Source organism: Magallana gigas, chromosome 6 (assembly GCF_963853765.1).
Source record: "Magallana gigas chromosome 6, xbMagGiga1.1, whole genome shotgun sequence".
Classification (NCBI taxonomy): domain Eukaryota; kingdom Metazoa; phylum Mollusca; class Bivalvia; order Ostreida; family Ostreidae; genus Magallana; species Magallana gigas.
The window spans coordinates 35,310,241-35,338,081 of record NC_088858.1 but is presented as its reverse complement, the minus strand read 5'-3'; the positions used below and the strand labels follow the sequence as shown (position 1 = coordinate 35,338,081).

General features: G+C 30.8%; 1 protein-coding gene across 3 annotated transcripts in view; it reads left to right on the top strand.

Moving 5' to 3' along the window:
* The first annotated feature begins 2,756 nt into the window (after positions 1-2,756).
* The window catches only part of LOC105344449 (uncharacterized), a 60,042-nt gene continuing 34,957 nt past the window's right edge, over positions 2,757-27,841 (top strand). Inside the window, exons 1-9 of one of the 3 annotated variants that reach the window (XM_066086900.1) lie at positions 2,796-2,915; positions 18,910-18,949; positions 19,976-20,207; positions 20,317-20,433; positions 23,890-23,965; positions 24,127-24,180; positions 24,279-26,391; positions 26,587-26,743; positions 27,571-27,627. Coding sequence is in view for 1 of the 3 variants with exons in the window: in XM_034469516.2 (XP_034325407.2) it covers positions 2,911-2,915; positions 18,910-18,949; positions 19,976-20,207; positions 20,317-20,433; positions 23,890-23,965; positions 24,127-24,180; positions 24,279-24,366 (612 nt within the window). In the remaining 2 variants the exon portion in view is untranslated. The other 2 variants (XM_034469516.2, XR_010714538.1) reach the window with 2 other exon arrangements.

Sequence of the window (27,841 nt, the reverse complement as noted above, 5' to 3'; positions counted from 1 at the left end):
AATGAATTATACAAGATTGCTGCTGCACTTGTAGTTCTCAAAATAAGGTTGGTCCCGTAACATTTACACGCTAATGGCGGAGTTGCCAATCTCTGTTATTTATGTCTCTAATTTTTGAAGTATGATTTTAATGATCGGTAAGGTTGTTTCGTAATTCGTGTAGGTGATGCACGAGTTTACACAAAAATTAGTAAGTGGCGAGCGGATTTATTTTTACCTATTAATTTTGCATCGCTGCAAGAAAATCGAGTCGGATAAGTCGGTCTAACAAAATCAAAATGGCGACCGTGACAAACCTTTTTATTGTTAGAGTACTTAGAATCTTATTGTAAAAAAGAAATATTTCTAACGTCAGGTGCCTGTGTTTGTTATTGGTATACAAATATTAACTTTGTTTGTCAATTCAGCAGTTTGAGAGTTTTCGGGGTTTTTATAAACCTTGTATAACAGATACCGTCCGACATGGGGATTTTCTCTTGGATCACAAAATTGAATAAATCTAATGATTTAAAATTATCTACCTTGATATAATTGTTTTGATTTTCCTGGTTAGTAGTGGTTTTTAGAATTTTTACTTGGTGTCTTATTTTAAATAAAATACCGTTATGTCAATTTTCTACAATTATGAAGGCCGGGATTGAGTAAAATTTAGACAAAGTATGAAACAATTGCTAAAAAAACGAATTAACATAGACTGAAACAAATAATGCAAACTCATGGTTTTTGGAAGTATATTCGAGAAATCAGGGACAATTACAAATTTTAACTTTCAAGACCCCGTCTTTCAGTACTCTCAGTACTTTGATTTATATACAGGCCAATCAAAGCCTTATAGGACCCCCTTGACCTTATCACACTAACCCCCATATCTTATTATGTCAAAATGATACTAATACATATCTAGGCAAACTGGATAAATCTTGATATTCAATTTTTTAAAATTTCAAATCAAACTGTAACTGTAACTTTAACTGTAACATATAAACTGTCTATTTTAAGTGCAAAAAGGTAATAAAAAATTAATGCAGCTTCGTACACTTTTTTTTCGTAATCTCTCTATTCAGTGTGACCATTGTGCATAATTGAAAACTTCATTTGAAGAAATAAGTTTGCTTTATCAAAAATTCTTACAACAAATTCTAATTAGGCTGAAATTACATTTAAAGTGCAAAAAGGTCAAATTAAATTGACCATTATTTAGAGGGATGTACACTGAGTCGACCGTTGTCTTTGTATTTTTTAAGTATGTTTCGTCTACTGATTTCAATTATATACTTCTCAAGATATTCTTGATAAAAGAACATTGATGAATGGGATACCTTTATACTATAATGCTGAAGATGGTCATTAGCACTTTTGCGAGTTTAAGAAATGTCGAAAGGAGCCTTTGTGTATTGTTAAGACCTCCTTTAGAGATAGAAGAAACTAAGAGGTAGTGGGAATTTTGATGATAGAAGTGTACCACGTGTGCAGTGAATTAAATATATTTATTTCCCATTTGATACCTTTATCAAAAACTAAATACATGCAACCAACATTTTGCGGAATATTAATATTTTCTTTTCTTTTAATCTACAACTGTTGTAATAAATGTCCTCCTACATGTATTTCAAATATGCATTAATGTTGAGTCCATCATATGATAATGGAAAAAAAGAATATTTTGTACAAATCATCATCAAAATACAAATGAATATTTTAGTAATGAACTTTAAAAAAATTTAAGTTATCTTAATTGAATTAAATGAACATGCATTATGCAGTACAATTTGTTTATTTATCCCCAAAGAAAAAATATCAAAAACAAGAAGACTATCTCGAAAAAAGACTCGAATGAGTGCATTCTATTCACTCCTCTAGACACCAATTTAAGAAAACAGTGAACCAAAACAATTTACAGATTGATTGATTTTGAATGACAACCAATTTACATCTACATCTTCACACTTTGAATCAGGATTTACTACTAATATAAATGATATTAAGATCTAATCTGATGTTTTCTCGCCCTACTTCATATATCAACTACATATTCAAATACTACTGTTTAATCTTTACCAACAATACATAATATTTTAAAAAGAACCTTTACAATGAATTTATAGTTGAAGAAAATGAATGTTAATATGACTGAAAACTGTATTTTGTACTTTTCATTATTTTGCATATGATGCCATTGTTAAAGATAAATTATAATTTGAAAAAAAACCCCAGATTTTAAGTGTCTGAATTACTGAGTTTAATCTTTATGTAAATTGTGTGAAAAACGCTTAAATTATTTTAATGAATGCGTTTTCCTTCCCTGTATGTGATATAACAATCATTTTATTTCCACATAATAGAGCTTTTCCGGACAGTCAATTGTTTAAAGATCGAAGGTTATCATATATAAAATCATTAAATACCACATGTCAGGCGCTTATGCTTTAGGTTAAATAAAAGTTTGTGTTTAATTATAAATAAAATTATTGATTTGATGGAAGCCGATTGCAGAATTGCTAATCAGTTAATCGATTGGTTCCTATCGATTAAACATATCTATTTTAACAAATTTCTTACATATCATTTTTTTTTTTTTTTACCACAAATCACTTTTAACTTTCCTTAAAAGACCAAACAATGCACGATAAGAATATCGTTATTACATGTATGTGTAAAGTAAATTAAATCGTGAAAAGGAATTTGAACAATGGGGAAACGGACATAAACTGCTCAAAATATGTTTATGACCACATATTGTTAAACGATGGAAAAGATTAACATGTTGTCATTTTAGCGCAGCCAATAACGGAATTAAAGAATAGCTTGATAAATTTTTCCGACAAAAGTCACGTGATGTAATGGTTAAAAAAGCTGCTTGTTCTACATATACAGGGCGATTAGGACGCTTGCGAAGAACTGATTTTCGAAATGTCGTAAGTATCATATGCCAATTAAAGGGGCATGGTCACAATTTTAGTCAAAATTTTTTTTCTCCAGTTTTTAATGTTTACAATGCTTAATAAGGCATTCTTAATAGGCAACTAAAATTTAAGTGTCATTCGTTGAGTTAAAAGCGAGTTACAGAGCTTACAATTCTTTGCTATGTAAACAAAGCTTTTGTTTACATTTTAAAGGTTGAAGTGAAAACTCCAGTTTTAGACCGAAAATAAATGTGGTTAACGATAAGATCTGTTTATTTATGCTTAAAAGGAATGAGAAGATGGAAAATTCAGCTTGAAAATTTTGTTTATCGGGATATTGATTTATTGTTAACAAAAACATGGCACAGACCTTGTTTACAAGACAAAGAATTGCAAGGCCTGTATCTTGCTCATAACTTCATTACTGACTGTCTAAATTCATTTGGTCATTGGAAATGAATTCTTAAAGGGTTGTAAATAATAACAACAGAAAAATAGAATTTGACCAAAATCGTGACTATGTTCCTTTACTGGATAGGTCTGTATGATTGTATATCAATTTTTTTTTTGCGTATGTCTGATTTTTAAGAGTCATACAGACCCTGAAACGTACTACTACACCACACGCTCGCTGCACGCTCGCTAAACGGTTCACACGAAACGCTGAACGGTTTACACGAAACGCTGCACGCTTTGCCCGAAACGCTAAACGATTTACACGAAACGCTGAACGGTTTACACGAAACGATTCTCGCACGAAACGATTTGCTCGCTTTTCACACGCTTTGGACACGCTTTTATCCTGATCGATTCGGTTCCTCTCGGATTTTACCCTGACTCTGTTAGTAAGAATTAATTTGAAGAAAACACGAAATAATAGAAATACCGATATTAGAAACATATATGTACATAAGTGTTGAATTGATTAATTAAATTAATTTGGTACTTATATTTAAAGCAATAAATCATTTATTCACAGAATGAGCCAAAAATATTACTTCTATAAATATATTTATTGCTCAAAAGAAATATCCATGATTCTTATTAGTGCCGTTAATAATAAAAATTCCAGAGAAAAAATTTACCGTAACACAATATTCAATAACAAAAATAAAATCCGTATGATTACAAACTGAAATCGGGTTTTCAGCATTCGGCAGGATTTTTTTTTTCTTCTCACATTAATATTTTTTTTGGTTTCAGAGAATACGATTTAAAAATACTGAAAGTAAATAAACCTGTAATTATTTACATTGATAATTTTGAAAGTTATGTAAAATAAGATTAGTCACATGAGTTAGAAAAATGCTATAAAACAACCGATTAATTTTTTACTTATGTCAAATCATTCGCGTAAATAAATGTTCCGTACATAATATCACAGAAAAAAAATCAATCGATTAAACAATAAAGAAAGTTGTCATTACTGTTTCGGATAGAACAAAAAATAAAAAATGATTTAATTTTTTGTCTCAATATTCGTATACATAACGGGCGCCCCGCATAACGGAGTACAATATACATCTATCTATCATAATCTATTTGAATTTAGTACAGTGCATATAGATTCCCATAATAATTAATTGCATGAGTATATTTTAGGGAAATTTAAGTGTGTTAATTACTTGTTGTTTTCCGTCATCAGTGTTTAAATAATTAAAATAATAACTTGTAGAAATATTTTTAATCGGGATTCAGAAGAATTTACTTTCCGCATTTCATAGAAATGAACAGAATATTTCCTTTCTATGTTTACATTTAATTTTGTTCAAATAAATGTTAAATAATCTATCATTGAAAGTGTGTGCATCATCAAATACTGATTCCGACTACCTTGAAGTCATTAAATTTCTATTGGCTATTGACAAAAAAAGAGACGAGTGACCATCCAATGAAAACGAATACACAGAGTTTGATTGACAGGTTCAGCCAGGTGCAGGTCTTACCCGATGTCCGAGGTTATGTGTACTGGTTGTACACAGCCGAATAGTCTCAGTAACTAGTCTTCTTTCAATACGCGTACTTTTCTTTTGTTTGTTAAAATTTAATTCAATTTTGTAAAAAGATAAGTATATCATTTCTTTTATTTTTTTTCACGAAAATATCTCATAGGAGTTTTGCCAATCACAAACAGTTTAAAGTAATGTTAACCACGAGCGCTATTTTGAAACAATTAAATTGTCAGCGAGTTCCGAATGAAATCTGATGAACGTTTCACACGGTTCTCGCACGCTTTGCCCGAAACGATTTACACGCTTTGCCCGAAACGCTACACGCTTTGCCCGAAACGCTAAACGGTTTACACGAAACGCTTCACGATTCACACGAAACGCTAAACGGTTTACACGAAACGCTAAACGGTTTACACGAAACGTTTCTCGCACGAAAATCGCACGCTTTTTTGGTGTAGTAGTACGTTTCAGGGTCTGTAATAATTGAACTTTGGGTCAATGTTTTACCTGTTAACTTAAAATGAGATCGACTGCGGTTGCGATTATAGATAAAGTTTATAGAATTCCTGGATTATGAAATAGTAACTGTCCTATATTCTAATTTTTGTCAAATAGCTAAAGTAATCCATTATGTATTTGTTCGGAAAGGCTAAAACATTCTACATCTAAATCGACACTTTTGTTTGTCACTGGAAACACTGAAATAAAATTTTGTTTTTCTAGTGTTATTGGTTTTCAATATATTTTGTCATATTATATATATGGTGTTGTAGAGACTGATAAAATGATAGACATGATAAAAGTTTTTTATGACTTTGTCCCTGGATTTGTTTTTAAAAGGATATCAAAGTTTCTATATTGATTTTCGATATTTTTTCTGATGATTTGTAGATAGTAATTAAAAATACATTTTACAAAATAATATATTTGCTTTCTTTGATCTTTTTTACAAGTATATTAATTATAATGTTCCATGCTCTTTTATATACTTTTGGAATTCCCAGAAATGATTGACAAATAGTTGGAGATTTATTCAAACTGATCACTAATCAACATTTCTAAATATGTGTCTTCTTCTTTTTTTTTTAATTTTTTAAATGTTATTTTGTAGAATAGTTAAAAAGCAGGTGTTTCTTAGATCAGTTTCTCTTATTTATTTACAATCGATGGCAATACAAGGCGTCGGAAGTGACGATGACGGTGATGCTATTCTGATATTCAACAATATTCATTTTCATGTACAGAAAAAAGTGTGCATTTTTCTTAAGTAAAATGGAGTGGAACTTTGACTAAGCAAACTTTTTCTGCCAAGTATTAATCTTGGAGGTGAATAGAAGAAAATATTTTGTTTCTTCGAGCGTGCGCTCAAAGTTTTCGTAAGGAAAACTGCTTGAAAATGAACAGATGTATGCAAAAATGCAAAACTGACGGGAAAAGATTTACTGTGTGATATCGAAATTCTTTAATTAGGACATTTGAATCAAAAAGAAGAATTAGGAAAAAAACTTTACATTGCAGGTAGAATAATTACATTATGATTATAATGTGAACAATTTTGGGCCATTTATGCCCTTTACATGTCCACTTCAACCTCTTTTGCTTTTAATTGGCGGAATATAATTCGAAAACATGATAAAATTAAAAATTGTGATCATCTAAAACTAACATATTTAATTAATTCTCTGCTTGCCTATTTGGTTCATAAAGAAGATGGGGGAACAAAATAGCACAAATGCTCATTTGGTTTATTCGTAAGATATAATTTCAATTTCATTTTTTTCCAACTAAATATAATTGATAATGTTATAATTTAAATTAACAAAAGCTTAATTTCTAACTATATTCAGTTTTGAATATTAATAAACGAACGATAAAAAGGTAAATAAATCATGAAGGTTTGGTGGTCTCGAACCCACAATCTAAAACCCTTGCTCTATAATGTAACCTAATGCCTGGTGCTCTAACCACTGAGCCATTTCAGTCACAACAAACTTGATTGTTAAATGCTAGGTGCGACTTCAACAACGAATTTCAAAGACTTGTATTATTTTTGTAAAACTTTAAATTGTTGCGATACAAAATGGCATTTCTAAATTATAGTGGGTCATCTCTCCACGTTTTCGCTGATTGAAATCAGTTACATTTCCTTTAAACCCTACATAGACTATGACAAAAATATGAGCTCAGACCCTCTCTATATAAGATCAAAGTACTAAAAGTACTGAGAGACGGAGGCATTATTGCGGAGGAGATTAATCTAATAATTCCAAGTATAGAAGTACCGACGGGAGTTGATTTCATCGATTGATATTTATCTTAAAATCAACGATATGTAATATCGCATGCCAAGTAGTTTCTTATCCGTAATTGAATAACGCATATTTTCATAATATAGATTTTCACTTTGAATACTAGTACCTCTCTATCCAGCCATTAGAGATAATCTAAAAATAGGACTATACCGGCTAAAATGAGTAAATAAATAAATAAACAGCTAAAAATATCAGCTTGATATATATTTTAAACTGACAAATTTTATCCAATTTATAACGTTAATTCTTAAATAAAAATATGCAATATGCCTAATGATTCAATATAATGCCTAAATGCCTTGTTGCAAGTCCGAAAGCTTACTGAGAAAGTCTTGATAATGCCAAATTGGAAGTAAAAAGGATCCGACAAAACTTTTTTAATTTGAGTCAAGATTTCTGACACAACTAGTTTTGTAAATATATGAGGAACTATTTACCTATGAATGGCAAGTATTTTAAAAATAATTCCAAAATCCCTTCATGACGCTTTTCATAACTAAAACACACTTTATTCATACAACGCCCCGCTTCGATTTTTCAGATTCAAAAGGAACCGCCATCTCAATATCTAATGTAAACAAAACAAGCACATTCCAATCCCGGATGAAGTAAATGACAGAACCAAATGAGGAGAAAATATTTCAGAATTACTTATTTATTAAATTTTTTTGATTTTTCTCATTCCTTTCTATATATATTCTATTGTATTGAAAATCGCCATTGTGATAACAATATGGCCGCTAAGTAAATTAGTAAAATGTACACCATTTCTCCATATGGACAATTTTAAGAATTCTAGGAAAACATCATATGAATCATGCTGCGTAATATTTTAAGATAAAATAAATTCCATCAAACTATGTATCAGTAATGTAAATATTTCTGGAAAATTATATGGATCCAAGCAATATTTAACTATAAAAATTTTTAATGCTTCAGAATGCATTACATCGAATTAATCGATTATTTTCGAGAACAAGGTCTTGTCAGCGGCGATGATCTGTGGTTAGGTCCAAACACAGTTTGACTTCCGGTTTGCCAGAGTAACTGCATAAGAGAGTTGATAAAAATCAAATCCCAAAAATAATAATGGTTTTTTCTTCTTCAAATTTTAAGGTATAGAAGGTTTAGAGTATCAATTAAGAGTTTGCAATACTAAATACTACAGGACAGAAACTACCTTGCTAACATATTCTTGTTCTTTTATGGAATATGCAAAAACAAATTACAAACAAAAACAATATTTTGTTAGTTAATAGTACTATACCTAATGATTCACAATATATACTAAAATTTATGATATATAATCAATAAAAACTTTTGAACAGTGAACTTTTTTCATATGAAAAAATCGTTCATGCTTAAAAACCCCTAATGTTACATGTAGGTAATACATGCATGATCTCAATCTCGCATAGTTGTTGTTCTTTTGCAGAATGTACGATTCGATTGTAGAGAGTGATCAAATATATTTCTAAGCGTTTCAAAAAGTTATGGAGATGAAACAATTATATATAAGAGACGCTACAGCTCATTTTGCTCAATTTTGCTCAAAATTACAGTCAAAGAAAATATTGCTAGCTCAGCCTTTTGATCAACTGTAAACATTTCATCGTGACTTTCTGCAAGGGATGAAAATATTACGAATTTATACAGATTTTACTTGTGGTGTAAACAAAATTTTAGAAATATAAATTTAGAATTTCGGAAAAATATTTAACACGCAATTGCGAGACTTTTTTGCTGTAAAAAGATTCAATCTGTCAGTATATGCACGACTTATATTCTTTTATCTAACTATGTTTAAAAAGGGAAATATCCAAGAGGAAGATAATTCGCTGTAATATCTCTTGAAAGCTAAATTTATACTACTATATTAAAATAATAGACTCGAAATTTTGAGCTTTAATACCGATAAATCGGAAGAGTACTGTCTTTTGTTTTAAACGTTTTAAACATCATTGGTACTTGAAGATTACCAATTTGTTTTTATTTTTTCTCAATCAAGCTTTGTTAAGTAATAATCAACGAAAATTCCTCAAAAAATTCCGGAAATCATTAGAATTTTTTGGATTTTACAATCTTGCGCATGCGCATTATATTCACGCTAAATCAAGGGAGCTCTTTATTTTATGTTTCCACAATATCACATTTGCATGGATTAACTTGGAAACGATAAAACAAATGCATGTTAATTTTCATTGGAAATTTTTTTCTGTTCATCAAAGAAAATACGGGAGATAACTCAAACACAGTGCATTTACTATAAAAAAAATTCCGAGAGTTTCGAATGTCAACAAAGTGTGTAAAAAACGTTGTTAAAATATGTTGAATTCTGCAATTATAGAATTTAATCTTTTCGAAGAAAGGTATTTACAGCTTCAAAATGGTTTGTTGTGAACAATTTGACTGTTATTTTCAATGCAACTTTATCAATTTTCTCCAAAATCGTTTTGGAGCGATTTTGCAATTTTCTGCTACATTACGGGTATATGGGGACATTTTAACTGTGGTGAATGCCTTTCCTGAAGCACAGTTTGATTATTCCAACTCAGCAGAGTGTAGTGAAATTAATAGCATTATTGTAGGCTTAAAGTTTGGTTATGCAAATGTCAACAATATACGGTGTTTCGATGTATCTACTTTGTAAAGCCCGATATCATATGCAATGTCAACCCGTGCACGCACGGGTCAAAGTCTAGTTTAAAATAATTATACCGCAGTAGATCTTGAAATACCCCGTACTTCACTTTTAAAAGAAAATATGTACATTCGGTCAAATGTTTTTACACTTTTTTCACGCGAAATTCTCTTATCAGCTTGCAAAAACACACTGACTTCCCAACTTACTTTGAAATCGACAGCGCTAGCCAGACAAATGCAGGATTAATCAAGCTTCACAGCACGTGGCCTGGGTACTCTACCTATGCAAACACTGAATGTGTGGGGGGTTTTTGCGTTAAAGGGTGTAATTTGGATGTTTAATTTATTCGTTTCACTATCCTTATAGTATGTTTAGTATGCATGCCAAGTTAAACTAAACTAAAATATACCATGCTACGATCACGGTTGTCTGTACTTAATTGAGGGAATACTAAAGTTCACATAGCAGTGGTTCAACTTGTTGAATAATCACTTTATTGGATCGATGCCGGGGGCGGGAGTGTAGCTATACATAGAAAGATATATCTCCACAGGAGATTAATTGATAATGCGCAAGTAATATACGATACAGACTAAGAACCACGCCGTGTTTATCCATTGACTCTCATAATTATTCAATATTTCGGTCAGCACAAGATGGTTCTTGAGGAATCCTCATTATTTGACGTCACGGACAGGAATTAACTGTATAAAAAGTATAAATAGCCACTAAACGATTACACACCACTGCTATTCTTAAACTCATGCATATTCATACTTACTTGGAATTTGACATATGGACTAAAATTTTCGAGAGAAATCAATATGTTTATTGATCGCAATATGTATAGTTCTATTTATTGTAATTGCAAATAAGATATTCATTTCAATAATAATATTGAAATATGAATCCCAAACGAATATCGCAATTTTTGTCGCTAGGTGGTGTCCGTCAAATCCACTATCGACGTCACATGTGAGCTGACCGGTAGCAATAGAGGAGGCTCATAGAGCCTCCGTCTAAAAAGGCATTGAAGTTCTGAAAATGGCACTATTTTGAGGTTTTGACTCGCATACCCCAGTTTAAATCAACGTATTCTAATTATTTAACATATTTAAGGGTTAGAAATTGATGTTATGGTAAATATACATTGTTTTCAATAATTTAGAAGGAAATTGTGGTATTTGTAGATATTTTAATTTTAAAGTATCTAACCTATCCTCATATCCTAGTTTCCTAGGCAACGTGAGAAACTGATTTTACATATTTGATTTTTTCAGCGTTTTTTATTTTCATTTCAGACTTCCTGTTTCAATTTAACATTTATCTGTTATGAAAAGTTTGAATTGTACTGTGCCTATTGACGATCTTTGAGACATATCCAATTTTTTATCTACCAGGAACTAAAAAATACCGGGAACACCAGTACACATACCATTAAAACACTCAGTGAATCTACATTTGTTCACCATGCAGTTTTAAAGGTTTATAATAGTTAAATACAATTTGTTTTAATTTTTATATCTTTACATGATCGTATTTTTATTTGTTCTAAAAATACTTATGCTTTCAAGTGTCTTTGTCTGTGATAAAACACATGTCAAAGTTTCGTTTCCATATGTCAATGTTTACATTTCCCAGTGTCTTTCAGATAAAACTATGAAATTAAATTTTCAATACTTGTGTCACTGGCACATTGCCAGAAAATTTTATTTTAGAATGCTTCTGATACAGAATCAATGAAAATATGATTTTTTGGTAAATATTAGCACTAATGGAAATCTTTCTTTACAAAAGTATTTGTAGCAATATTAATATGAATGATTTTACTTTAATATTTCACATGTACATTTATTCACAACAAACCTAAATATCCGTTTTCTTTTTCATTTCGTCAGACTTTCTTTTTCCTCACTGTCCAACTTCTTTTTTGTGCGAGCTTTTAAATCCTGTTAAATTTCTTTGAAGCGGCTTTCGAGCGTTGATTCGCAAATGAATCACATTGACGAAACATGTTCTTCTGATTATTTATTACATGTACATACTTGGTAAAAAATATCTTGTTATGCAATATAGCTATATATACTATATGATATATATGATATTCCTATCAGCCTCCATGGCTGATACGGATCATGCAGGGCTGGTAACGATATGCAGGGCTGATGCGGATCCGTATCGCACCCTCTTCGGAACTCCTCTGATTTTTTCCGCTTCATTAATCATTTAAGTCTTAATTAAGTAAACATTTTATACATCATTATAAAATCATATTTTTGTTTAAATCCTCCAAAGATAATATAAGAAGAACTAACAATTGTAAAACTTTTCAACTGCCTCATTTAATGTAAATTAAAAATAATAGGTTGATAAAGATAATTTGATTTTATCAATTATCTGTTGTTTTTTTTAAATAGCAAATTTAGTAGCATTTCTTACTAATAAATGTGATTAGTATGGTATTACTTAGCATGCAATAAATGTGATAATTCATACCCGTTTTCAAATCACATTCTGTTACAGCCATCAATATCAACCCGCGGACATTCAGCCTTTTTGCTGATATTTGAGTCTGTCTGATACGGGATGTGATATGGAAATAGGAATGTATTATTCTCTATTTACAGGTTTGGTTTCCTTACATGTCCTGGGATTTAGCTAACATGAACGGAAGATTTACGTTAGCTTTTCCAATCACTTGTTGTCCGTCGTCTGTCCGTCTGTCTGTAAATAAACTTTTTCACATTTTTGACCTCTTCATTAGAACCACTTAAAATTAAGTTGTCAGCAAATACAATCTTCCACTAGATCGTATGCTGACTGACGTTTTTTATACTTAGTGTTAGGTCTTTATCAACCCCCAAATAGTCTACTGATAACAAAGAGCACACGGCGGGTATGAACGGTCAGCAAAGGATGCTCATTTCTCCATGGCACCTGATCCAACCTTTAATGTTTATAGATGTCCGTGTTTGTCTGATCTTGTTTTGTATTTTCCTTCAGACTTTCTAAGAAGAATATTGTTCGTTATGGCCAAATGTCATTAAAACAAACTTGGTCATGGGAAAATGAAATTAATTATTAAAATAAAGGGCGAATCCTTTTTAAAAGGTAAATAATCATGAAACAGTGAAAATAGGGTAGGTGTGTTACAAAGCACTTTGAAAAATTACGCAGTTTGAAAAAAAAATTCAAAGTGCGTTAATTTTGGGACCAAGTCAACGGACTTTGAGAAAAATATTTTTTTTTCAAAGTTCGTTGATATCGTCGATATTAACGCACTTTGAAAAAAAAATTTCATGGTTTAGTGAATATTATTGATAGTTTGATATACAATAAATGATGTTTTAACCGTGTTTAGCTTAATGTGATATATTTAAAAAAGAACTAATTGCATTCTCAGCTAACTTGATAAACAGTTTCTAGATAATAATTTTTTTTTGACAATATCGACAATTTACACAAAAAAAAAAATCGGGAGGTTTGAATTATCCAAATATGACATAAACTTCATCGCTTAGCAACTGCATTTTCCTTTTTTTCTTTTTTTTTTTTTAAATGCAGAAAATTTACCTCTTATCTGGTATATCGGGCTATGCCCGAACGAATATGATTTATATATAAATGAATAATGGAAATCGTTGGATAATATATTTCAACTGGCTTATTGCAAATATGATGTTAAAAAGGATACCTGAGTTCTGTTTATCAAAAACAATATGATCTTTTGGAAGATCAGTGCGAGAAAATGAACCCACATCCTAATGCTTGTTTTTAAGTTTATAATAATTTAATGTTCGTTAATGTTAATACATGTATTCTTTTATTGAAGTGGTTTATTTGATTTGAATACGAAAAGAGGGTTACTGTTGAAACAAATAGAATCTTTAAAATACCAATGGAGAAATTATTGTTCGGCCAGCTTGCTTTTTCAATAACACTTCATATTCTTATACAGAACACATTTCTTTTTCCGAACTAAATGTTTACCCAAAGTTTCTGATGATCATATGTTTTGGAATCAGTTAAATGATGCATTGGTATTTGACCTGTATCTTTGGTTAACCCCTACCCCCACCCCCATCCTCGTTTTAAATACAGTAAATTAGATTAACGAGCGTTAACAAATCATCATACTATCAACAAATTAGAAATTCAGTTCCAGAATTTGTGATATAGGAATATTTTTTCAAAGTGCGTTAATATTGTCGATACTAAAAAATGTTGATGTACCTATATAACGCCCTTTGAAAATGTTTTTCAAAGTGCGTTGATTTTGTCCAAAATTTAACGCACTTTGAAAATTTTTTTCAAAGTGCGTAATTTTTTCAAAGTGCGTTGCCACATAAGTGCCTTAAAAATCTTCTCTTAAGAAACACTGAAACAGAAATGCCTTTATTTACACCATAGCTTGTATTTACAGTGAATATTCTAAATTAATAAAATTGTGATCCCTGGACCTATGCTGAGGCCCAAGAGGGGCCAAAGTTTACCAATAAAATTTATTGGGGAAACGTTTAAAAATCATGATCCCCAGATCAATACTAGTTCCCCAAGAGGGGTTTAAATTTTAAAGATATATAAAAATTCGTTTGAATACAATTTGTGAGATTATTATGCAAACATTCTAAGATAGAAAAACAAGCAGATTCTAAATTGTTGAAACCGTGACCCCAGACAAATATTTGGTCTCCAAGGTTGGTTCAAATGTCAACATAGAAGTGTAAAGGAAAACTGTTAAGAAATATCCTTCGCAAGAAATACAATGCTACGGTTAGTTACATTATTTCAGGGTTGCTCAAAAAACTTTAACCACTGGTCAAATCCCTTATTCAGTAGTTTAATTTTGACCAGTGATCAAACTCTGATTCTCAAAAATTAGCCACTGGGTAAATTGCTCAACCAGAAGTTAACTTTTGTCTAAAATTAATTTTTTTGCGGAGCTGGGGGTTTAGTCTTTTAAGGGGGATGTGCGGCCATCTTGTAAAGTTGAGAATAAAAAATGTAAACATTTCTTCAACTGGCTTTTCTGCACAAATTGTTTTAGAATCCATAACATAAATAACATAACATAAAAAATGACATAATTGTTTTAGAATCCATTGTTTTTCTGCACAAAACTGGCAAAAACTGTCTAAAGATGAAAACACAACAAAGGTGCTACATTTTGTTCTGTATGTAAATTATGCACACAAGAACAGAACAATGCTTTTTAAATCACTAAGAGCAGCTGTAGAACTGCACAGCTGCTGACTTTTTTGAAGTTTAAAAAACCTGAAAAAGTAACAGAGGGGTTAATTAGCGTCATCTCTACAACCATTTGTTTTTGTTTATCTGTTGTCTTAATTCTCCTTCCTGATCAGGGAGTCTGTTTTTTACTAAAAAAAATCTGTTTGTATAAATTTTGCTTCATTTAACTGGATGGTAGAATCTAATTATACTCCGCTTAATACAATAGAAACATTATGCCTGTCCGTTGAGTCTCACTCCTTTTTCACCTTCTAGATCCCCCATGAGAAACACTCTTGACTTCCCAAATGCTTGACATGTTGAAATGCCTGCCTTATTGATTTCTTCCTATACTTCCGTTTTTGACTTAATTTACCAAGAAATTTGCGAGACACTCCATATAAAATTACTTTTTTGAATATAAATAACACAAGGCTTAGTAAAAATCTCCTGATTTTTTAAGCACTCTCTTCCTCTGAAGTAGAGGGGTATTTTAAAAATGATTGCACTTGACAGGTGCACAGTGTAATGATATCCAAACCAAGTGCAGTGAGGCGTGTCTAATTAACGCAGTAGGCGTAACAGATTGCTCTGATCTGGAAGGTAAATTGAGAGAAAATAACAGATAAAAATCTGTTCCCAAATAAAATAGCATGTAAACTGAAGCATCCAGATATCTGGGTCTGAATATCTGAAGCCCCATTGAATTTGGATTTGCATGCAACATGTTAAACATTATTATTAAATTCAAAAATATGCCCCATTCTTTAATTGTATTTGTTTTGTCGAAATTATGACAAAAATATCCATTTACTCAATGATTCTACCAAAACTGATTTCAACCGAGAGTCTATGTCTAACCACTGGTTAAAAGACTCAACCCAGCTTTGCAGAATGGTTTATTTTAGCCTTAAGTTAACCACTGCTTCAGCAATTTAACTTTTGAGAATCAGAGTTTGACCAATGGATAAGAAATTGGCCAGTGGTTAAAGTCTACCAGTGTTTCAAGCAATCCGGTCCAGGTCTTGTTTGCTAAAAACTCTGGTTAACTTCAACCACTGGTTTTTTTAACCATTGGTCAAAGTCAGTATCCACTGGTTTAATAACCAGTGGACAAAATTGTGTTGCTTGAAGTGAATTTAGCCGGTGGTTATCTAACCACTGGTTATTATTGTTTAACCAGTGGTTAATATCCCATAATGCACGTACTTTATCCGTCTATCAATTATGGCTGAAAAATAAATTGATAACTCTTTGGACAGACAACACTTAATCTATCATCAAACAAGTTAAAGACTAAATATCTATCTATATAAAAATACATGTGATGGACTTTGTGCTTCGATAATAGTAAATTGTATGGAAAGTGAATTTCAATTTTGTTTTGAAACGATGTACCTTGCTGAATAAAGTTTTTTTTTCAAATTAGCACTTTTTTCTCTGTAATTGTGAATAAATTTTTTATCGACGTAATCGTTAGCTTCCACTGGACATGAGTAAAAAGGGAGCGGATCCGCTTCCCTTTTCAATTTGCATTGGGCCATTCTATTTATCAATTCAATGTAAAAGAAACCATAAGAATTTCAGGAAGTTTACAAAGTAATCCATACGAATACCATGGGGACTAAAATTGCACAAAAGTCATCATGTGTAGATTCGGGGAGTCGAAGGATAATTTTTTAAATTTATTTTTTGAACTAGCTTAAACTCCATATTGTTTTAATAAAATGTTAATTTACTAACAAATTAGGAAAAATACACTTCACTCATGAATTTACCTCTAGCTTGAATCATCACAGACTGATGACCCCCCCCCCCCCCCCTATTTACATTCGTTAAAAAAATAAAATTTAATCAAAGTTGATTTTAGAGTATTAGGATTCATAATCAAACCATGCAGCAAGGGGTCACATGGGTTCTAATGGGCAAGTGTTCTCTTTAAAAAGCTAAAAAAAAAAATGTATTAGACCATCAGGCCATCAGTTATTTCAAGATCAGATTCCAAGATTGAGGGGAAATAGTATAAATAAATTTGTATTACATGTTTAATGATAAATAGGTCTCGCGATTGTCTTGTTAAATTAAGTTAAATTGGAAGTATTAGGAAGAAAACCTTTATAGTATGTATTGGCATCCTCATTGAATTTAAATATAAAATCCAAATTAAAAGAGATCTTTGAATGTATAGCATGCCATGTAGTCATTTTAAGTATACATCTGATATTTTTAAACATCACAAGACAATCTTCTTCTCTGTAATATCTTAATACTTTGATTTTGCAATGTAATGTTGCTGAGCTGCGGTATACATTGCTTTCACTCGCAATTGTAGCCTAGATCATCCCATAATCAAACTGAGAGTCAAAGTCAAGTTGTTGCGGGAGCTGTTTCAAGGGTATAACTATGCAACAGATAATCTTAGTTAAAGTGTTAAATATCTGACCGTCCCACCATTTATTAGATCTACGATCTCAATATAAATATGTATAAACATGCTTATTACCTCAGTTAATTCATCAATAATGATTAAATGTGTCTATTCAGTCTGTAAAAAATGCCATATCATTGAAAGGTTTTCAATACACATCAAATGACCCCGGTTATCTGTACTTTTAGTGCTTTGGTGTTAAATGAATTTTCCTACCAAACCAGAATTCTTTGTTTGAATAGCAAAGTTTGAGTTGACTTTTTATAAAAACAATTCTAACTTCTAAAAGTTACAAGTGGAGTTCCTTTGCATATATAGCGGTTATAGTATAACTTTAAAAAACAACATAGACAAAACACAAACATTATTAAATGTGACGGTGTTCACATTAAGGTTTTTTTGTTTTCTTTCCAAGACATTTATTACATTAGTTGGCGAGAAAGTCGAGTCGCCAGACTAGAAAGATATGTGATCCACACATAACTATTCAACGACATTATTTGATTTTGTCAAGATGGTCAGAGCACACCACATATAATCACAATGCTGTTTTAGTGACATACTAACAAAGTGCGACTTTAGCAATGTGAATCCTTACTTATATTAGTGAATATCAGCAGATTTAAAATTGTTAAATATGTTTAATGGTATAGTTTTTGCTATCAACATACTGAGTTTCTAATAAAAATGAAACTTGGTGATAACGAACAGTGTTCGCAATCAAAATTAAAAGGAAAATACAAAGCAGGAGCAGAGCAAACACGAACATCTACAAAAATTAGAGGCAGGATCAGGTGCCATAGAGGAGTGTGAATCCTTTGCTGATCGGTTACACTCGCCGTGAGCTCTTTGTCGTAATCGAAGAAACGAAAAAATCCGTAGACAATCCGGTGATTAATAATGGTCTAACCAATATTATAGTTTATGTTAAACATAATTGCAAACGGTTATTCTAATGCAAGCTTCCTTTTCATTTTCCTTCCATTGGACCCTCTTTTGACTATTTAAAACATGTTGATGCCTAAGAAAAACATTTCGGTTGCCTTTGTGCTCAAAGAGAGACCATATACATGTACCTTACACGTTATGCTATTTGTAAAATCGAACTCGATTCTTAAAGTGTCCCAAACCACTACAAAATGGATTTTCCCCGTAAAATGAATGCCTCTAATTTGTATTCACTGAACAGATGGTATCATCAAACAGTTTCTCACCTACCAGTGGAAATAATTGTAGGTGAAAGGTTTAACATTTCTGTTAAGAATACCTTTTGTTCCCTACAGAAGCTTGCATACATGTGTTTATATGTAAAGTACGTCGTTATAATATTAATTGATGTTATTACAATGTAACTGAACATCAGAAGCTTGAATTTATCAGTATGTGATTCTGATTTTTCTTTTGTGATGAACTTTTTATTTGTGATTATTTTTGTTAATAGCTCAAACATGGTGCGGGTTGTAAGCTTCGTACTCTTTCAGGTATGTAAACGAACACTATTTAATACAAAATATGTTTCAACTTTTATGTTTTTGATAATCCTATACAACATTTAAATCAAAGTACTGAAGTACTGACGGGAGTTGATTTAATCGATTGTTATTCATTTTAAAATCAACGATATGTTAATTTGCATGGCAAGTAAATTCCTATAAGTATTTGAATTGCGCACATTTTTATAATATGAATCCTACAGGAATTTCGTGAAAATCCAATATAATCATGTTGTGTAATATTCAAAGAATAATTCCATCAAACTACGTATTAGTAATCGAAATAGTTATGAAAAATTGTATGGATCCAATCAAAATTGAACTCTACTCTCGTTCAACCAGACTCCCAGCTGTCTCCGATAATCTCCGACAAGCAAGAGAGACGCTTTCCTTGTCGGAGATTTACGGAGACAGCCGAGCGTTTGGTTGAACGAGACTATATTGAACTCTGGCGTAGGAATAAACGAAATGTACGACTTCAAAAAATATCTAAATTGTTCGTACCATTTAAAATCTGACTATTTACAAGGTATCTATAAATGAGTTTCCTTGAAGAACAATGCTTAAGAACTCATTACATCGAATTTATTAATTAGAACTAACTGTTGTCAGCGGTGTTGATTTGTGCTTAGGTCCAAACACTGTTTCACTTTCGGTTTGCCGTTTGAGTAACTGCATAGGACAGTTGATTAAAATCAACTCCCAAAAAGTGTTAAATGGAATTGTAAAATTACACATCAACTGGTGTATTATCGGAATGTTAAATTATATGTTACATATTTGATAGAACAGTCCATTACAAAAATTTATATTATCGGGAATCAAAAGTACATGACAAGTAGTGATGTTGTATGTTTAATCTGATAAAATGAAATATATCGGAAAGGACAAAAGGCGTCACAAATCCGTAAATTTTTATTATTTCATATACAATGTACATGAAATATTTCCTTTTTGCGACAATATTACATTAACATTTTTATTGTAAAAACACAATTTTACTTTATATTTCAGTTATTTTTGACTTGTAAAAGTGATGGTCTGCCTCAGTGGGTATATAGAGTGGACTCGTGTCCAGATTCAAACAATATTAGCCAATGGATATCGGCATCCAAAAGACTTAATTGCTATAATGATCTGACATCAAATGATCCAAACGAACAAAAGAGAGTGTACCACTGTGTTCCAACTTCATTTTTAAACGAAACTGTTGAATTTTGTGGACGAAGCATACCAATTGCACCAGGTACTGTCTGTCTGTCTGTCTCTCTCTCTCTCTCTCTTTCTCTCAATCTCAGTTTTTATCATCGTTTTTCTTAATTCAGGTATTCACTATTCTATCTTTCAATTCAAAGGAAACTGTCCTGTCTACAGTAATACTATTACTGTGTCTACTATTTCACCAATCAAGTGTAGGGATTTTGTTTTTGGATGCCCGTTGGAGTTGTTTCATTCAAAAGAAGTCTATAGATGTAAGTAAAAATACCTAAAATTAGGCCTTACTCAACAAAAACATGTAGGTATTAACGAGGCCGGGTCTAATTTGTTCTGCCCTAGATTTTTGAATGAAATTTTTTACATTAATATCTAATTATATAGTTATTATTTCAAGATAAAAAAATAAGACATTTACCACACCGTTTGTTTAAGGGGTCATCTCAAAGTTTGTTAATTTTTAACATAGGACCCTATGGGATTTTGCTTAAAATGTATCAATTTTGCATATGTTTTACATATTTTTTAAACTTCTGCCCCAGGGATTTCTTTTTCTGTTCTACATATTAAAATTATTGGTAAAAGGCATCAAATGGTTAAATAAAAAAAACCTTTTACCTCTTGGTTTGTTCCAGGGGTCTTATCAAAGATGTTTTTTGTATACCCAATTTCCCAGTTTGTCAGATAATGGCTATTTTTTATTTGACAAAGGCGGAAATGGTGATCTTTATAGTATTATTAAAACATTCAGACATATTTAGGTAATAATAAATATATACCATCACATATTAAGGGTCATTAATATAAAATACATGGTTAATGTCTTAAAATATACGAATTAAGCTATATTTAGGCGGATTAAGAAAACGTGAAAGAGGGCTAGGCTTCCTGAACCTTCTTCACGTTTTCGACCCGAGCCCAAATATAGCTTATACTTCGAAACATTTATGTTTAATCCACAATATAATATCAATTTTACGCATCAAACGAGCTATTTTCAACAAATTTCGCTGAATATCTGCAGTTGAAACTATCACGCCATGGCGTCAACAAGGCAAAAAGATGACGTCACAATACAAATGAAACGCTGCGCGAAAGCGTGCGTACTCGTTCTGTTCCGGCCTCGTTAAGATATTCAGAGATGTTTAATATGCATTTTGGTAATAAAGTGATATGCTTTGTAGTGTAAAGTCACACAAAACCATAAATATGTAATATCACTGAACGCATTCATATATCTTAAAAACTTGAATCGTTCTATATTAATGACGTCGAAAAATCTTTTTCTAAATTATATATATGCATGCATAATGGTTTGTGCATGATACTGATATAAATTATTAATCAATAATAGAATACAAGCAACATAGCAACATGACACATTTTAAAAATAGCATTTTTTTTTTACAACATTGTCAAATAATAAAAATGAAAACTTTATAACAAATACATCATAGTATTATGTCTTACATATTTATAGCGTTTCTACATTCAATCTCAAAGATATGTAAATAATATAATAAAATTACTTAATAATGTTTATAGCATACATGCATATTTTTTTTATCAAAATTAAAATTGACAAAAACATTCATTAATTTATTACTCGTGTAAATTTGTGCCTTACCTGTAATTTTCTCTATTGACTAATAACCTTTTTTGTTTTCATTAGCAACGGAGAAGAAAGATTAAGATATATAAATCAATGAAATACAAAGATACATGCAATTGTTAAACTTGCTCAAGAGTATCATAAAAGCAAGAAGAAAAAGCAATTACCAAGTTTTTAGAAATCGACAAGTTGTACATGGTTTATTTCACGCTCATATGTAGGGAGATATAAATCAGATACATATAAAGAAAACGTTATGATAATTATGCATGTAGGTAAAATATCATGGGATAAACCGTTTATTGGACACTAAACTCGTGAGAACAGTTTACTTTTATTTACACATTTTTTTATAAATCAAAGTTTTAAGTTGCCGTAGGGGTAATTGATTTCTAACCAACTTTCATTAGATTTCAACTTCGGGTTGGCAGAGTTTTTCCTAGAGCTTTTGGATTGTTGTTTGGTTGAAATGATGATACAGTTATAGAATTCAAAGGTTATGTTAAAATAACGTTTGATACGGATTGCCAATTACAATATGTAAGTACATGAATTTATGAAAAAAAAATCAACTTGTCGTAAGAACAATCCAGACATTAACATTTCAGTGGCTCTGGTTTTTCTCTATATTAATTCTGTAGCCCTTATGCGCTTTTCTTTTGAAATTTCAGTCACTCGATCGCAAAGAGTTGCCATTAATTAAAGCACGGGTCGACAAGGTAAATTGATTTTAACCAATGTTGTTTCATTTTTTGGACCATTTAAACAAACCCCAAAACACATAGGTTACTAAATGATGTATTTTGCAATTTATTTTATTTTTGGAAGTTGATTTTAATCAACTCTCCTATGCAGTTATTCAGGCAAACCGAAGTGAAACAGTGTTTGGACCTAAGCACAAATCAACACTGCTGACAACAGTTAGTTTTAATCAATAAATTCGATGTAATGAGTTCTTAAGCATTGTTCTTCAAGGGAACTCATTTATAGATACCTTGTAAATAGTCAGATTTTAAATGGTACGAACAATTTAGATATATTCTGAAGTCGTACATTTTATGTATTCCTACGCCAGAGTTCAATATAGTCTTGTTCAACCAGACGCTCGGCTGTCTCCGTAAATCTCCGACAAGCATATCGTCTCTCTTGCTCGTCGGAGATTAAGGGATACAGCTGAGAGTCTGGTTGAACGAGAGAAGAGTTCAATTTTGCTTAGATCCATACAATTTCTCATAACTATTTCGATTATGTAAGCATCATACATAGTTTGATGGAATAATTCTTTGAATATTACACAACATGATTGATATTGGGTTTTCACGAAATTCCTGTATAGGACTAATATTATAAAAATGTGCGTAATTCAAATACTTATAGGAATTTACTTGCCATGCAAATAAACATATCGTTGATTTTAGAATAAATAACAATCGATAAAATCAACTCCCGTCAGTACTTCAATACTTTGATATTCTATTCAAATTATTCTTTTTCTCAAAGTGAACACTTAGAAGTTTTGTCTACACAAAAGTAGTGTATACACATCCATTTTCCTGTCTTGATACTGTTAGTTTACAGAGTGTGTTGCATTTTTTTCTGATCATTACCCTGTAATTTTCCTAATAATACTCAAACTTTTTGAAGTTGATAATTCAATACACAGTAAATACCGTGTGTGATTTAGCGCGTTTTAAAAGTTCTATTAAAGATTGTTAGTATAAAATTAAAAGTATTTACAATTGATTTAAAAAAGTTTTGTTATGTTTAATTTAAATGAAAGGGTACATGTATATAAATAATATCATAACCGTAACTTAATCACGGCAAATATTGATCTTTTAAAGGTGTCAGGCACGGATCATCAGATAAAACTCAACACAAAGCGTCGATTTTCATCTGATGACAAGTGCCTGACAACGTGATCCGATTCATTTGAACAAGTAACTCTTATAATGATATTATCTTTATGTATCTGAACAAAAAATTCCCAGGATGTGTTATGTATATATTTAATGTCCCTCAACCAATGAGTATTTTGATAACTGCTATCTTGCTTTTGTTGAATATAAAAATAAATTTATATTCTCCCCCACATGTTTAGATCCGGAGTGTTTGTCTCTTAACTTTGAGGACAGATGTTTCAAAGCTGACGGAAAATGTCAAACTTTATTAGCCATGTGAGTAGAAATTTTCAATAAATAAATAGTAATTTTAACGATAAAAGTATATGCTGAATACCAGCTACCATCAAAGGCAAACTACTTTGTTTTAATTGTATAAAAAATTTCAAAATATTAAGTACTGTATTAAACTTTTTGTTGAAATTTTTCGTTTTCAGTCCAGACTCAACAAAGACTCCAATCGCTGTAACAACCATGAAAAGTTCTACTTTGTAAATGTCTTTTAATTATTTATTTGTTGAAGTACTGATCTTAAAGACCTTTAGAAATTATTTAAATTGAAATCTTTTGAATTTATCTATGTCTATAGAGAAGCGATGGCACCAGAGAGCAATGCAATAACTACGAAGTCAAACGTCAATGACTCAACTCGTAAGTACATAGATAGTATTTTATAAAAATTTTAGTGTTATTGAGACAATAAAACAGGTCTAAATTATTTAACAATGATGATATGATTTATTATTTTCAAATTAAAGATTTGTTTGAGAATAAAGCAATAAATTTTGCCATGTAGGTAATAAAATATGACGAATGCATTTAAGTAATACACATACACATGGTCACTTTACATAAAGTATAAACTTAACATGGTTTTAACACATCGATAACTAAACGACAATGATGAGTATAACAAAAATTTAATCATATTTTATATCAACTACACTTTGACCCATGCGTGCACCGGTTGACATTTCATATGATATCGGACATTTACGAAATAGATACATCGACACACCGTATTTTTTTTTGCATTTACCTAACCAAGCTTTAGGCCTACAAAATGCTATTAATTTTACCACACTCTGCTTAGTTATAATAATTTAACTGTGTCTCGGGACAGATCTTCACCACAGTTAAAATGCCTCCCATCAGAGACATAATAATGTTGTTTATGTCTCTGCTTCCATATATATGTACCCGTAATGTAGCAAAAATTGCAGAATCGCTCCAAAACGATTTTTGAGAAAATAAATGAAGCTGCATTGAAAATAAGCGTTAAATTATTCATGTAAATACCTTTCATCTACTCATATTGATAAAGAATTATACACTTTTTCACCAAAGTGTTTTTACTGGCTTCGAATTTACACACCATGCTGACATTCGGAACTCTCGCGACTTTTCATATTAAATGCACTGAGTTGGAGTTATCTTCCGAATTTCCTTTAATGAACAGAACATATGACAAATTTTCAATGAAAATTTGTACGTATTTGTAGCATCATTTTTGAGTTTATCCATGCAAATGTGATATTGTGGAAACATAAACTAAAGAGCATCCCGTGATTTAGCGTGAATTTAATGCACATGCGCAAGATTTTAAAATCCAAAAAACCCCCAAAAACTCAGATGATTTCCGGATTTTTTAAAGCAATTTTCATTGATTGTTAATTAACGAAGCTTGATTAGAAAAATATGAAAAGAATTTGGTAATCTTCAAATACCAATGATGTTTAAAATACATAAAACAAAAGACAGTACTCTTCCAATTTCTCGGTATTAAAGCCAAAACATTCGAGTCTTTTATTTTAATATAGAAGTATAGATATATATTATTAAGATTTATATCAATCATATGAGATAAATAAGAGTAATTTTCAAACTACGGAACATAATTATAATATATGACATTTTACAGGCATCAATCATTATTTGCTTTTATAAAATCTCAAATTATAATGCTCACGTCTCAATATATTGCAATCTATTGAAATATTAAGAATACAACATTTGATTGGTTGCGAATTATTTGTGTGATAAAATGTATTGCCATACGATATTTTGATATGAAATTACGAATCAAGCGTCGGGCATAAACTAACATTCCTTTTATATAAAACCACTAATGTATTTATAGGTTTGTTCCGATCACGATTACTATCGTATGTCATTCAGATCTTAGTATCCAGTTCGGGGCGTTAGAAACTTACAAATACCTTCGTATTTGTTAGAATATGAGATAAATAAAATATGCATTTTGTATTTTACAATCAAATTCGTGCAGATAACGGTGTTAGTAACAATTCTTAACGGCGTGGTATATGAAACTTACCATTCGTAACAAATCGAAAAGCATCATACGTACAATAAATGTCATCTGCTACCCAAGTGTTTTCGGTCCACTCTGCGGAGAAGTGCTGATCAGAAACCCTTGACTTGGGAAGATGCATAAGAGTAAGCTTTTACAATTGTTTTAAAAATAATAAAACTGAATACATGAAGACAAAATGATTTTTCTTATTGTCTTTCTGTGTATATGTTGAAAAAAAGACAGGTTTGATCTTGTACCAACGTAATTAACACTTGAGCATAAACAGGAAAGGGAAGTAAACCAATTTATATCTGAAATATGAAGACAGATACAGGCCACCTTATAATGTCATGTTTTACGTGGTAGATCAAAATATACCAAAACAAAGGTAAGTCACACTATTTTTCAACAAATACATTTTATTAAATGTTAAAATGAAGTGAATTGTGATGAATTTAATGACTATAGTATTTGCTTTACCCTATGAAAGTATTAAAGATATTATCGGTTAAAAATGTTTTTACTTTCGTTTTAAAAGAAAAGAAATGACAATAAAATGTACCATTATTTTGCTTAATTTCAGATTTAGATCTACAATAAAACGAGTTAAAATGCCAAGTTTCAGCTAAATGAATTGAAAGTCATGCAGAATATTTTAAAAGCTTTGGACCTTTTCTACACATAACATTTTGTAAAAACACCTTCAAATAGTTTTAAATTTTTCTAAATTTTCAGCTTAGGTTAGTTAACAAATACTACTTATTTTGGGAAAGCCTTCTCTTATGGATTAATTTTAAAACATTATAAAGAAATACAATTTTATTTAACGATTCGAGAATATGTTTGGGTCTGATGGACCATATTGCTCAGATATACAACAAAATGTACAATTTGTATATTATATAAATGTATGGATACAACCATGCCTAAAATTCATTAAAGGGGCATTGTCACGACTTTAGTCAAATTTTAATTTCTCATTTCTTTTGTTTACAATGCTCAAATTTTGTTTCTATTGTCTGACATTTGGAAAAGTTTTTATCTATTGCAGACCATTGTTTCTGAAGCGATTGTTTCATTTTTGTATAGAGAAAATAGGTGAAGAATTTTTTTTTAATCCGGACAAACATTGAATTAGATTATGTATCAAAATCTTTCCTGTTAGTCCTGATTCACGATATTTGTTTTAAGGTATTTTACAGAATGCATGCCAGTATTTAGACAAAAATATAAAACAGTTTCATTTCATAATGGAATTTAGGGGTAAAGGAGAGAGATGACCTAGAATATTTTTGAAAATCATAATATATTATCGTTTTTAAATAAAAATGTTATTATTCAGAGTAGAAGCGTTTAATCTATAGAAATGTTGTTTTTTTTGTCAGAATTACATTTTATTTAAAAAGTTTATTGATAATTATTTGCAAATCTTCAGAGATTTATTACTCACTATTAACTCTAAAGTTAATGTGAAAACACCATAATGTAACGATCATTAATAAAAGCTTATTTTTAAAAAAAAACTATCTCAAGAGTTCCTGATTATGACTATAATTTTTCAATATAGATAGTTTGTGAGTGCTCCGACAGCATGGCTGGAGGATCCATGCTGACTTTATTTCATGTATGTATACTACAACTGCTAAGATATTCATAGAATTTATCGTAATATATTATTACAGACAGTGTGTTGGAAATATATTCACGTTTACACAATATTCTGTAATATAAATAACCCTGGTAAAGCTTTTAATAATAATTATATCTATTACAGAAAGTATGATTATGGAAGCTTTAATGTAATCTTATTCTAAAGGTAACACAGTTTAATTACCGCC